At 54.4% G+C, this 12,742-nt stretch overlaps 1 protein-coding gene across 1 annotated transcript; it reads left to right on the top strand.

Moving 5' to 3' along the window:
* Positions 1-2,955: 2,955 nt before the first annotated feature.
* On the top strand, positions 2,956-12,595 carry GRHPR (glyoxylate and hydroxypyruvate reductase). Its single transcript, XM_032635478.1, has 9 exons — positions 2,956-3,087; positions 4,804-4,934; positions 5,335-5,407; positions 5,960-6,076; positions 7,181-7,269; positions 8,391-8,495; positions 9,268-9,403; positions 10,682-10,812; positions 11,988-12,595. Exons 1-9 carry the CDS (start codon positions 3,005-3,007, stop codon positions 12,107-12,109), a joined length of 987 nt encoding a protein of 328 aa, XP_032491369.1. The 5' UTR covers positions 2,956-3,004; the 3' UTR covers positions 12,110-12,595.
* The last annotated feature ends 147 nt before the right edge of the window (positions 12,596-12,742 follow it).

Below are 12,742 nucleotides of genomic sequence, written 5' to 3'. Positions count from 1 at the left end.
GTGAAAAAAAATGGGGTGATGCAGAGTGTATATGCTACCATTTATGTGAAAACTATATGCATATTATTATATATATTAAACATCTCTGGAAAGATGTGACTGCTTCTGCGGAGAGGATCTGAGTGGTGGGGGGCAGGGTAGGAGTGGTGATTTTCACCTTATACCCTTGTGTACCTTTGGGAATTTGTATCTTGTACATTTATTATCTATTCCAAAACTAAAAAAAATACTTATTTAAAAATAGTACTTGAATAACTGGTTAACCATTTGGAAAAACATTAAGGAGAACCCCCCACCTCAAACTGTATATACAAAATGTTCCAAATAGATTCAAGATTTAAATGCAAAAGAGAATTTATAACAGTCCTACAGAAACTTCCTTTCTTACTGTCATTTTGAATTTTTGCATGTTCCAAATTTCCATCCCCCTGCTGGAGCTGTGGCCCTGACCCTCAGTCAGTCACCCAGGGGTCTCCCAGGCTGCCATTGCCTGGAACTTACTAAGAGCTCCATAAATCTCAGCTGCTTATTGATTTGTTTTACCAGTGAAGCCCAGGTCAGGCCTCTGATCCCTCTCCAGTTTGGATCCTTCCTCTCCCAACCACTTCACCTGATCCTCCTCAAGGGCTCTCAGCTGGCTCCATCCTCTGGCTCCATGGCCACCATCTAGTAGCACTATTGAGCACCATCTGGGTGCTTTGCCTTGGGGGAGGGGGCCCATTGATGTGTCACACCCCCTCCTGCCCCTGGTGGACAGACTTGCCCAGTGTCCTTGCCTGTCCTTGTGTGGGGGAGGAGCTAGGCCCAGGTGTCACCACTGATTAACAGGATGGAGCCACTGGGCTGTGCTGTCCCCAGAAGCCCTGGCCTGGGGACAGAAAAACACCTTGTTGTGTCAATAGTTGAGGTACTTCAGAAATCGTCCCCAAGGTGTCCTAGCAGTGCAGATAGCGGTCTGTGGGTAAGACATTTATTAATGTGTTACTTACAGGGAGAGATGGCAGGACAGAGCACTGGCCAGGGACCCAGGTGGCCCAAAGAGCCAGCTCTGGCCCCTCCAGCGACTTGCTGTGTGACCCCAGGCTGGAGATGTCACGTCTCTGTGCCTGTCTCTCTTTCCTAGCTGGGCCTTGATGGGGCAGAATGGATTCAGATAAAATCCTCAGAGAAGAGACCACCAGGTAGGGCTTTTGCCTTCTAGGTCCTCCCAAGCCTGGGAGCAAGTACCTGAACAGGCTCTGGCAGAGATGAAGCCGGCAGAGCTCAGGGACAGGTCTGGGCCCCTCCCACTTGTACTGAGTCTTGCTTCAGCATCTGCGTCTCTGACCAGCTGCTATCCCTGGGGTATGTGTTTCCTTGGATGTGTTACTATTTATCAAGCACCTACGATGTGTGTTACCTTGTATGGTTAGTCCATTCAAGATGGCTGTTCTGTTGCTCTCTGTATATCCCCTGCTCTACTAGTCCCTGCTTCACTCACATGACTATCCAATCCTCTTAATTACAGGGCTTAACTAGTCCCTGGTAACTGATGAGCCCACCTGACATCAATTCCCCCTATAAATGGTAGCCTCCCTCTCCCTCGGGCAGTAAAGACTGCTGCCATATCCTGCCCGCCATCTGCATGGTGGGGTGTTGCTCCAGGACCCTTTGTGTACGATCCCTGTCCAATAAGCCACTGATGTCTTCGTCACTGTCTCCAGGCTCTTTCTTGGGTCTCGAGGCTGGACAACTACAAGGCTTGCAGGCCTGCAGGGTGCAGCCCAACATACCTGCTGTTGTAAGTACTATATATAGTCATCCTCTCAACAAGCTGTGAGGGAGGTATCACTATTGTCCCCATTTTACAGATGAGGAAACTGAGGCATGCAGAAGTTTAACAACTTGTCCTTAGTGGGTGGCAGAGCTGTGATTTAAACCCAGGCAGTCTGGCTCCTGAGCCTGAACTCCTCAACTCTTTCCTTCATGGCCTTGGTACTTGGTAAATACCTAACATGGCCCAGGGCCCATGCAAATGTTGCTTGCTTAATAATCACAACAACCCTTAAAGGTAAGTTCTAATAACCCCATCCTGTAGCTGAAGAAACTGAGGCTTAGGAAGAGGATGTGAACCGACCAAGATCACACAGCTTGTTAAGTGGCAGAGCTGGGATTCAGACCCAGTCCACCTGACTGCAAACCCGGGCTCTGACCATGACCCCATGACCCCACATGTCTCTAGCATCTTGGCCCTGGCCCTATGCATGACCTGCCTCCAGCCGGTCAGCAAGTGTTCAGCAAACTGGGTGGCCCACAACCAATCAAACTCCCTCTCACAACTGTGGGCTTCCTATGGGGAACTGCACCAAGTATTAAAGAGGTCATTCTGGGATTCAGACCGCCCTCATCCAGGCTCCTCTGTATGCACAATAGGCCAGGCTCAGAGCTCAGTCTGTGTGACCAAAGACCCCTGCCTGGAACAGTGTGACCATGAAGAGACAGACCTAGAGAAGATGGTCAATGCACTCATGCCCTGGGAATGGGGATGGTCCTTGACTGCAGCCCCCTCCCCCAGCACAGTAGGCACCTTTACAGGCATCCACACACATTCACACAGGACTCTCTCCTGGATGCCCTTTTACCCAACGCAACCCCCAAGTCACGCCTGCCGGTCCTGATGCTCTGGGGCAGTGGGTACTCAGAGGTAGCAGGCCAAGGATACGAGCCTGGCACCAGCCCCAGAACCAGTCTGTTTCATTAAGGCTTGATCTCTCTCACACACACACACACACACACACACACACACACACACACACACAGGTACAAGGCGTACACGCGGAGCCCCAGTTACCCCCACACAGACACACCGTCAGTGCCACTAGCTCACTGCACAGCTGGAACCCCACACGCCCCCACTCTGCCCCCGCCCCTCCTGCTCCGGGCCCGGCCCTCCCGAGGACCCGCCCCCTTCCCAGACTGCTTCCGCCCGCGGGGTCCGGCTCAGTATCCGGCGGCTGGAAGGTGAATGAGGCCTGTGCGACTTATGAAGGTGTTTGTGACGCGCAGGATCCCCCCCGAGGGCAGCGCCGCGCTCGCCCGGGCCGCAGAGTAAGAGCCCCGCGCCCCTGCAGCGCTCCGCGCGCCGAGTCCCCGCCCTCCGGGCGCGAGTTCTGCGGGTGGCGTCGCGGGAAGGGGCTGCAGAGCCCCAGGCGCCGCTCCGGGACCTCGGGCACCCAGTACGCTGGCTGACTCAGCGTCTCCGGGCGGGTCGGGGTAGGCCTCCCGAGGCCCAGTTAGTTATTTTTGGTGGGGCGGACGGCTCGGTCCGTGGCGTCAAATCCGGGATCCTGCGCTTGGACCTTGGCCGAACTTTCCAACCTGTGCCTGGCCAGGACTGTCTTGGAGTTTGGGGAAGCTTAGAGAAAGTTCTCTGGGGCCCAGCTTTCTCCAGGCCCGTTGCAGTGACGCTGGGACCCGCAGCTCCCCTGGCCCTTGCAGTGTGGGTGGGGGAAACGGCTGGAGCCCTCCCCAGCCATGGCCCTGGGGAGAGGGAAGACAGCCCATGACTCAAGGGACAGGCTGTTAATCTTTTACCCTCTGTGGTCACTTGGCCAGGTCAGGGACCTTAGCAGTCACTGGATTACCTGGTCCCTTTGGACAGTTGGCAGGGGGCCTCTGGTAGCATTTCTTAAATTGAACCCTGCAGGTCAGCTTTGCCAGGTGCTTCATATACGTAAACTCTTAATCCTTCAGTACTGTGAAGTCGGTACAGTAATTCCCACTTTACAGAGAAAACTGGGTCAGGTTAAGTACCTTCCCCAATGACTGTGTGTGGCACAGCTGGGATGTGAACTTTGCTCTGTCAGCTGCAGTCTGAGCCCTGCATTATGCAGGTTTGCACTGCCCATATCAGGCAGGGAGAAGGTGGAACCCAGCCTCAGAGACCAGTGCAAGGGGAAAGAGATTTGTTCATTTCATTCAATGCAATGAAACCTTTGCTGAGGACTTGCCATGTACCAAGCATTGAGGGGGGAAGAGGGGAGGGCAAAAACAACAAGGGCACTAATGGCGGCAGCTCACACTGCTATAGCGCTGTGCCACCATCAAAGGAGGGTGAAAGGAAGCCTGTGCCTGGGGCTTAGGCATGGAGGTGCCGCAGCGGGGAATTCTGGGAAGTGCCAGCAGCTCTGTGTCTTGCGCATGTAGATGCTCCGTACGTGTTGGCTGCACAGAATTAAATGTCAAGGGCTGGGAGGTTGGGCAGCACCACAGGGAAACATGCCCCGTGCCCACCGGCCACCATGGAAGTGCCCCCTGAAACTCCTCCATGTTGAACTGCTTTGATCTTGTCCAAGTACAAAGTCAAGAACAAGAGTTTTTCATTTCATGGACTCATAGGAGAGGATGTGCAACTGGACAGGGAAATCAAGCCCCATCTGATTTCCCCCCACTGGCCTTCCCAACAATAGGCAGCCCAGGCCCGGGAGCTCACTACCTGTGAGGCCTCCTGTAGGGGTAAGAAAGCGCTTCCTTGTGTTGAGCTGAGAGCCGTCCCCGTGACTTTCTCCTTTCACTTTAGGCCCCTTTCGGTCCTTGTCAGAGAGCTGTGGTCTGTGACAGCCCTTCACCCTCAGGACAGTTCTGAGGCCACCCACGCCTGACCTTGACTCGCCTCAGCCAGCCCCAGGCAGCTTGAGGCCAGAGCAAGCAGAAGACAATGTTTCCCACTCTGAGAGGGGTCTGCAGGGGGCTGGAGGGGCTTTGGGGGCCCGGGGACACCTGCGGGGCTCCCGCACTTCTGAGCGGTCTTTCCTTTGCCTTCAGCTGTGAGGTGGAGCAGTGGGATTCCGATGAGCCCATCCCCAGCAAGGACCTGGAACGGGGCGTGGCCGGGGCCCATGGCCTGCTCTGCCTCCTCTCTGACCGCATAGACAAGAAGCTCCTGGACGCCGCAGGTGTGTGCACTGGGCAGGCCCGGGGAGGGTCCCAAGAGTGTCTTGGCCCTGGTGGACGTATCAGCCTGCTGCTGCTGGTTCCCGAGCGGGTCTTCAGTGACCTCTCTGAGCTCTGAGGGCATTCACTGCAGACCTGGGCCAGAGGGAGCAGTTGTGTGCAGTTCCAAATGGCACACACTTTGCCCCTCTCTCCTGGTGGTGAGTCCCCAGAGGGAGGCCTTAGGAGGGCAAAGACCATGGTGTGGAGGAGAGCCAGGGCCCCAGGCCCTCGTCCAGCTCTGCTCAGCCTTGCTTTATGACCTTGAGCAGGGCCCTGCCTTTTCTGGACCTGTCTATAGTATGTAGGAGGGCCTTGAATCCCCTGAGGAAAGATACAAACAATGCTTTTTCTGCCCAACAGGAGCCAATCTCAAAGTCATCAGCACAATGTCCGTGGGTGTCGACCACTTGGCTTTGGATGAAATCAAGAAGCGGTAAATGCAGCTTGGGCTCTGGAAGCAGGGCCTGGAGTGAGGGGTGACTACCAGAGAGGGAAAAAGAGGAGCTGAGTATTTTTTTCTTCATATTCTTTGACCATTCAATGAAAATGTAAGGTAGCTGATAATAAAATCTGCTCATGTGTGCACACATCAGTTAAGGTAAGGCCGAGCAGTCAGAAGCAGTGGGTAACAGTATCCAGGTGACACCCTTTCACATTCATTCTTTTTTTTGACCCCCACAACAACCCCTTCAAGTAGAAAAGGCAAGTATTATTATTTCCCTCTTTAGATGAGGAAGTTCAGAAAAGTTAAGTAGTTACTGGCTCCAGACTTTGGACCCCAATCTTCCATCTTATATCCTTCTCAAAATGGGAGATAATCAAGATGGGAATGAGGGCTGGCCATTCCTGAGTGCTCACTTACAGCTCTGAGCTTCCTGACAGGCAGCGCAAAGAGTGAACAAAGCTGTATCACGGCAATGTCCCAGCAGTAGAAATTGGTGAAGGTGCTTGAGGCCAGTGTTACCACCAAATCTTTGATTCGTAGTGGGATCCGTGTGGGCTACACCCCAGATGTCCTGACAGATGCCACGGCCGAACTCGCCGTCTCCCTGCTGCTCACCACCTGTCGCCGGTTGCCTGAGGCCATCGAGGAGGTGAAGAAGTGAGTGAACACTTGGCAGGGAAGTCGACTCTGCTCAGCAGCTGGTACTTGAGCACCCGGTGTCACCCTGGACCAGAGGTGATCCTGTCCCCGGCTGTGCCCCAACTAATGAGGGGGGACAGACTCAGGCACAATACTGCAATGCACAGCAGAGCTGAAATAAACAGGGTGTGAAGGGAAATTGTGGGGGAGGAGCGTGGATCAGGGAAGGCTGCGTGGAAGTGGTAGCCGGTGGGCGTCCTCCTGAGCCCTTAGAGGGCCCTGTGCACCATCATGTGGGAATCCAAAAGTCTCTGGAAACTGAAGGTTGTTTCATTTCGCTGCAGATACACCAATGTGCTTGATACTTGTCCACCCAGCAGCTTGATACGGGTGCTACCCCAGATGCTGTTGAGGGTGTTATGTAGAATATAGCATATGTACCTTAACACCTTCCTAAAATCTGAAAATTTAAAAATTCTGGCCTGAGGGTTTCAGATCAGAGATGTGAGTCTGTACATCCAGAGTTGGGAAACGTACTCCAGGTGCGGGGACTGGCTCGAGCAAAGGCCAGGAGGCGTGCAGATGCAGGCTCTCAGAGAATGTGTACTGGGAGAGGGGATTTGAGGTGGGGATGTGGCAGGGACAGAGGCTGCATGGGGCTGACTAGACACTCTCACCCTTCTGTCGAGGGGGTTGGTCCCTTCATTGGAGGTGACTGAAGACAGGCTCTGTTCCCCTGTCCACCCAAGGCAAAGGGGTGGGCCTGTGGCTTCCCTGGAGCGCCGAGAATACTGCTTTGGGAATCCTACATCCTGCTGCTCTTCCCTGGCTGTGTGACCTCACATAGATTGCCCTTTCTTGTCTCAGTTTTCCCGTCTGCAAAATGGGGGGAGAACCTGTAAGGCCCCTTCCAGCCTCCGGACTCTGTGTCCCCAGTGGCTTTAAAGGAAGAGTCAGTCACGCTGCTTATCGGCAACACCCAGTGGCTGTAGGGGTAACGCATGCTCCTCTCAATCCTTGACTGGAGGGCTGGGCCTGTCCCTTGCACCACGGGGTCTGCGCAGCGGCCCTCATCTTTGCCTGAGACCAGAGCCTCTAACCCGTCCCTCTCTCTCCCTGCAGTGGCGGCTGGACCTCGTGGAAGCCCCTGTGGATGTGTGGCTACGGCCTCACACAGAGCACCGTTGGCATCATTGGGCTGGGGCGCATAGGTGAGGCTCCCATCTACCCAGATTGGCACCCTGGCTCTCACGTCTTGGTTTGAGTCTCTGGCACCCGTGTCCAGATGCTGACAATACTTCTTTGGAAAGAGTCACCGTACCTGGGTGCAGTAGGGATACCTCTAGCGAGAAGACACAGCATTGTAAAACACAGGCCAAAAAATAAAATAAGGAGTTCCTTAAGAACTCATCAGATGATAGAAGCAAGTTGTAAGAGCCAGGGTTCTTTATGACTATAGCTGCATACAGGACAGATGAAAGCGATGATGGCTGCAGGGTCGGGACTTTTAGGAGGGGTTTACTGTGGGAGAGCCCACGCTGCCCCAGGCCTGGGTTCTGGAAGGCATCTGACTCCTAAAGCCTTAATTCAGGAACCAGAGGGTCCAGCGGACAGAGCTTACCTGTGATTCTGAGGCGGGGCAGAGCTACTTTTCTTCCAGTGGCCCCCAGCGCTGGAGAAGCCTGCCATAGGCCGGTGGCTCTCTGGCACCCTGCCTGGTGCAGAGGTGAGGGTGAGGACGGGAGGGGTGCATAAATTGTCCGGCCAGCTAGCAGCCCTGCCTCCCACACTAGAGGGCTGCTTGGAAGAAGCCAGCAGCTTTGGGACGTGCTCTGCGTCTGAAAATCCAGCTGCCCAAGCCCGTCCCGGCAGTTGGCCCTGCAAAGGGTCAGGGTCGGGGTGAGTCGGCAGTTGGGCAGCGCCACCAGAAAGTCGGGTGGGGTCTGTTGGTGCACCACCAGAAGCAGAGGGTCCAGAAGGAGGAAGGGGACCGTGTGCTCAGACCTCTGCTGGGCTGCCAGATCCAGTGCTCAGGGAAGGCTAGTAGATGGCCCTCAAGATGGCCAGCACCGTGTGAGGACGGCACGTCAGTCACAGCCACACAGGAGCTGTGGTGCTGCCTTCAGATCCCTGAAGGACTATCACACGGACCCCTGAGGGCAGTGTGGGCTGGCAGGGGGCTGGGTACAGTGTGGCAGGAGTGGTTAATGTTGGGAAGGGCCTCCCCACCCCCACCCTTCCCCCAGGGGCTCCCGCTCTCTGGAGCTGCTGGGCGCTGCCCTGCCCTCTGAGGGACTGGGAACAAGCGCTGACTCTGACTCCTTGCCTCCAGGCCAGGCCATTGCTCGGTGTCTGAAACCATTTGGTGTCCAGAGATTGCTTTACACAGGGCGCCAGCCCAGGCCTCAGGAAGCAGAGGAACTCCAGGCAGAGTTTGGTAAGTAAAACCTCGGTTTCCACAGGAACCCCACCTGTGCTCGGCTGGATGGTTCTCCGTGTTTGCTGTAATGGCAGCACTTTGGGGCAGGCTGCAGGAGCTCCGTGGTGTCTGTGGTGTGCCTTAGGTGTTGTCTGACCTCCCTGCCCCTGCACGCAGAGGCCCATTCAGGGAGCAAAGGGCCTCACCCAGGCCACACAGTGAGTACCCTCAATGCCAGAGGGACTCCAAGTCTCCTGTCTTGCAGGGTCTTTTATCACCATTGTCCATGTACAAACAGAGCAGCAGGGATGGTGACACATATAAGGAATTGCTGGGAACTTGCACGCAGTTTTCTTAATAAACTGGTGAGCACTTACCCGCCAGCCTTGTGTCCGGGTGGATCCAGCTCCCTGGCAGGCGCACAGCGTGTTGAGCGGGGGGCAGGCTGGATTTCAGCCACTCCACCCCCTTGGCACATTGGGCCTCGAAGGTGGTGAAAGCCAGAGTGGTCCAGATCCCATTGTGTGACCTTGAATAAGCTCCTGCCCCTGTCTGGCCTCAGTTCCCCACCTTTAGAGCAGGGGGCTGGCTGAATGATGTAACACACCAGGATCCCACGAGTGTCTGTTGACTTTGTGTGGTTATTAGAGTTCTCCACGTAGAGACAAGACCTTCAGGAAGCATCTTGGGAGTTTCCATTATGGACGGAGGGAGGAATGGTCAAGGTTCCCACCCTCTTGCTGTCTCTAACCTGGGACACAGAACCTGATGGAGCCCTGCCCTCCCCCAGTGTCCACCCAGCAGCTGGCCGCTGAGTCTGATTTCATCGTCGTGGCCTGCTCCTTAACACCTGCAACCAGGGGGCTCTGCAACAAGGACTTCTTCCAGCAGATGAAGAAAACGGCCGTGTTTGTCAACATCAGCAGGTACCCTGGGTCACCAGGCAAGCCTAGAGAGGGGCTGTCCCTGTTGCTGTGACCTGAGGTTTTTCTTCCCCATGGGCTGTCAGTGAGACTCAGGCTGAGCTTACTGCCCTTGATAAACCAATCAACCAGACAACTCAGAAATACAGTAAAGGCCCCAGAGCATGTCCCAGGTGCTCAGAGCAGGGCCTGGCCTGTCTGGTTCCCAGCAGTACCCTTGGCCTTGCTCAGGAAGTGAAGGCACCGTGGCAGCAAGTTACCAGGTAACCCTGTACCTCTAACCACAAAGGGGTGGCCTTAATGTTCTTTCCAGCCCTTTGGAGGCCGACCTTCATGGTGCTGAGCCTGGGTCTGTCTGTGTGAGTCAATGACAGCTTGAACCCTCATGCTCCTGGGCAGACAGACCCAAAACCCAGGTTGTCTTGGGTCCTCAGAATGTCCCCAGGGTGCCTTTAGGCCACTGAACATGTTATGGGGGCAGACCTTCCCTCTCTGCCACTCCAACCCCTTCTTAGCTAGTGCCCTTTGAACCCACTTAAATCAATTTGGAGGCAAAGATGGGCAATGGGAGGGGACTCCAAGGGCTCATCCACCCCAGAGGTGCCTGTAGTTACTGACGTTTAGCTGCAAAGGGGGTGCCTTTGGGGTGGAGTGAACATGCAGGAACACAGGGCTCGCACTGATGCCAACAGTGTCGTTGCTTCCGTCATGTACCCAGTACTTCAGGGCACTGGGTTATTGCTGCACGAGTACCGTTGAGTGCACGATGTGAAGTCTTTAGCAAACCAGATCTCTACTCCAGTGGTTCATTGATGGGAAGGATGTCTGCTCACTTGGATGGATGTAGTTGGGTGTATCCTCAGGTCTCTGCCTGCAGTTGGGCAGGTGCCTGACACTTGCTGCAGTGCTTGTCAGCCGGTGGTCAGGATCCCAACACACATGCAGGCTCTGGGTCCCGTTCATGTAGTGGTGCGTGTAAGTAAGCTTTGATCCTCCTAGCACTCCTGGGAGTTAGGTAGTATTCTCCCTATCATACAGAGGAGGACCCTGAGGCACAGAGAATTTGAGACACTTGCCCAAGGTCACACAGCTCGAAAGTGGCAGGCTGGGGTTCTCTGTATTACTGTACAAACTATAAATAAGTATACTATAAGGCTTACTGCTTTGAAAGTTAGTGCCAAGTGCCAGGTTGATGGGAAAATTCATTCTCTGGGTGGTTCTGCCCTAAAGGCGACCTGGGTAGAGGGAGCTTTGGGGCACCCACATCACTGTCATTCTCAGGGGAGAAGTGGTGGACCAGGACGACCTGTACCAGGCCCTGGCCAGTGGTCAGATTGCAGCTGCTGGACTGGATGTGACAACCCCGGAACCACTGCCTACAAACCACCCTCTCCTGACCCTGAAAAACTGCGGTAAGAACTGTGCTTTACCAGCAACACTTCACCCGGCCCTGGTTCCTTCCCGCCACGGCTTGTGAAGCCGGCTTGCAGTTCTCCCAACACTCGGGTTAAGCACCGTGCCCCCAGAGACACAAGCCACAGCCGCCAGAGGTGGGAGTCGCAGCTCCAAACGCCCTTTCTCAGGCTAAGTTTTAAGTCATACCCTTTTCCCTGTCCCCTAGCCCCCAGGGAGGTAGATGCGTCTGGCATCTCATCCCGTGACACCTTAGTGCAGTGGTTCTCAAACTTTTTTGTTCATCGGTCACCTGGAGGGACTGATCAAACACACGGTGCCGGGCCCCCCCATGCTTCTGCCTCAGGGATGAGGCCTGAGAATGTGCTCCTAATGTCTCCCACGCTGCTGCTGCCCGTTGGCCGGGGAGCACTGTGAGAACCACTTACTTAGCATTCCTCTTTAGACTCCTCAGTTACCGCTAACAGTTCTTTATATTACGGTCTCTCTGTTCAGCTAGCTGACGTGGTTTCTGCCTCCAGTCTAATATATAACCGAGTCGAAGGGGCCTCAGGTTGTCTGGGCCAGTCCCTGTCCTTTACTTACATTCTGGAAGGGAAAACCAAAGAGAAATGCCGTAGCTGCCTTCCCCACAGTGAATGCTCCCATTATTGGAGCCCTTGGAAGCTCTACCATCCCCGCCCCCGTGCCCGTCTGAGAGGAACACTGGCTGTGATGGCCAGGCTGTTGCCCGGAGCTGGGAAATCTCCCATCCCCCCAAGCCCTGGGCCTTTAGCTCGGTGCCCTGGGTACTGCTTTTGAAAGGTGTGCTTTAGGGACGAGTGACCTCACTTGTTCTGCAGTGGGGCCAGAAGCAGCTGTGCTGTCCAGCCTTTCATCTAGTTATTTCGGGAGATCAGAAGCCCAGGGCGTCACCTAGTTTCACCATCTGATATTTGAAGGGCTGCGTCTAGACAGGCTCCAAGACTCCTTCTAGCCCTGACATTCTTGTGTTCAGGATACGTAATTCTTGTCACCCTTGCATCTGGGTTTCGGTAGCCCTGGGGAAATAGAGTGCTTAGTGAGAGGAGGGAAGGCAAATCTTTTTATTGGCACATCCTAGCCATGAAAAAAGGGCCCGAGTTAAGGCTCCTGAATCACCCTCCTCATTTCCCTTTCTTCCTCTCCTTTCCAGTGATCCTGCCCCACATTGGCAGTGCCACCCATAGAACCCGAAACACCATGTCCTTGTTGGCAGCTAACAACTTGCTGGCTGGCCTGAGAGGGGAGCCGATGCCCAGTGAACTCAAGCTGTAGCCACACGGGAGACACTGAGGCTAGGAGGCAAACGGCCCCGGGATTCTGTCAGATGCGCCCAGGCTTGATTGGACCCACAGGATGGGAGCCAAAGAAAAAAGTCTGATGTGTACTGATTCTATGGAGGGAAGACTGGTGCTCATAGATGTGCTCCCACTTTTGTGGTTGGAAGCATCTGAGCCCAAAGTGTGTAATTCTATTAAATAATTCTCTGAGAGACCACCTGGGCGTGTAACTGAGGACAAGAGCATCTGCTTACATTTTCTAAATCAGGGCCTCTAGTGACCGCAGGTTCTGCTTCCCACCCCCATCCCCACGCATTTTAATTGTTAGACCCTGTCCAAACCACCTTACCCCTCATCCTCTGCTAAAATGCCTTCAAGTGTCCCTCACTGAGGACAGAACAACCACAGCCCAGTGGTGACCGTGGCAACTGGACCTGCTCCCTAGACCATCGGACAAATTAAACACACATGGCAAAAAGAACTAGGTATGGTCACAATACTCATTTTTTGGTCAAGACTTATCAAGGTAGGTGGGTTTCTTAATTTTTATTTTAAAATTAGTTTCAGCACCTTCATATTTTGTCCCTCGTGTCCATCTCCTCACTCCCCAGGTGAATGCCCTTTTCTA

Source organism: Phocoena sinus, chromosome 6 (genome assembly GCF_008692025.1).
Source record: "Phocoena sinus isolate mPhoSin1 chromosome 6, mPhoSin1.pri, whole genome shotgun sequence".
NCBI classification, from domain to species: domain Eukaryota; kingdom Metazoa; phylum Chordata; class Mammalia; order Artiodactyla; family Phocoenidae; genus Phocoena; species Phocoena sinus.
This window is presented reverse-complemented; position numbering and strand designations above follow the sequence as displayed.

Excerpts from the sequence above, each read along its gene's own strand:
- GRHPR (XM_032635478.1), top strand. The coding sequence starts at position 3,005 with ATGAGGCCTGTGCGACTTATGAAGGTGTTTGTGACGCGCAGGATCCCC. Across the intron at positions 7,270-8,390 it reads CATTGGGCTGGGGCGCATAG|GCCAGGCCATTGCTCGGTGT; the intron begins GTGAGGCTCCCA and ends CCTTGCCTCCAG. Across the intron at positions 8,496-9,267 it reads GGAACTCCAGGCAGAGTTTG|TGTCCACCCAGCAGCTGGCC; the intron begins GTAAGTAAAACC and ends GCCCTCCCCCAG.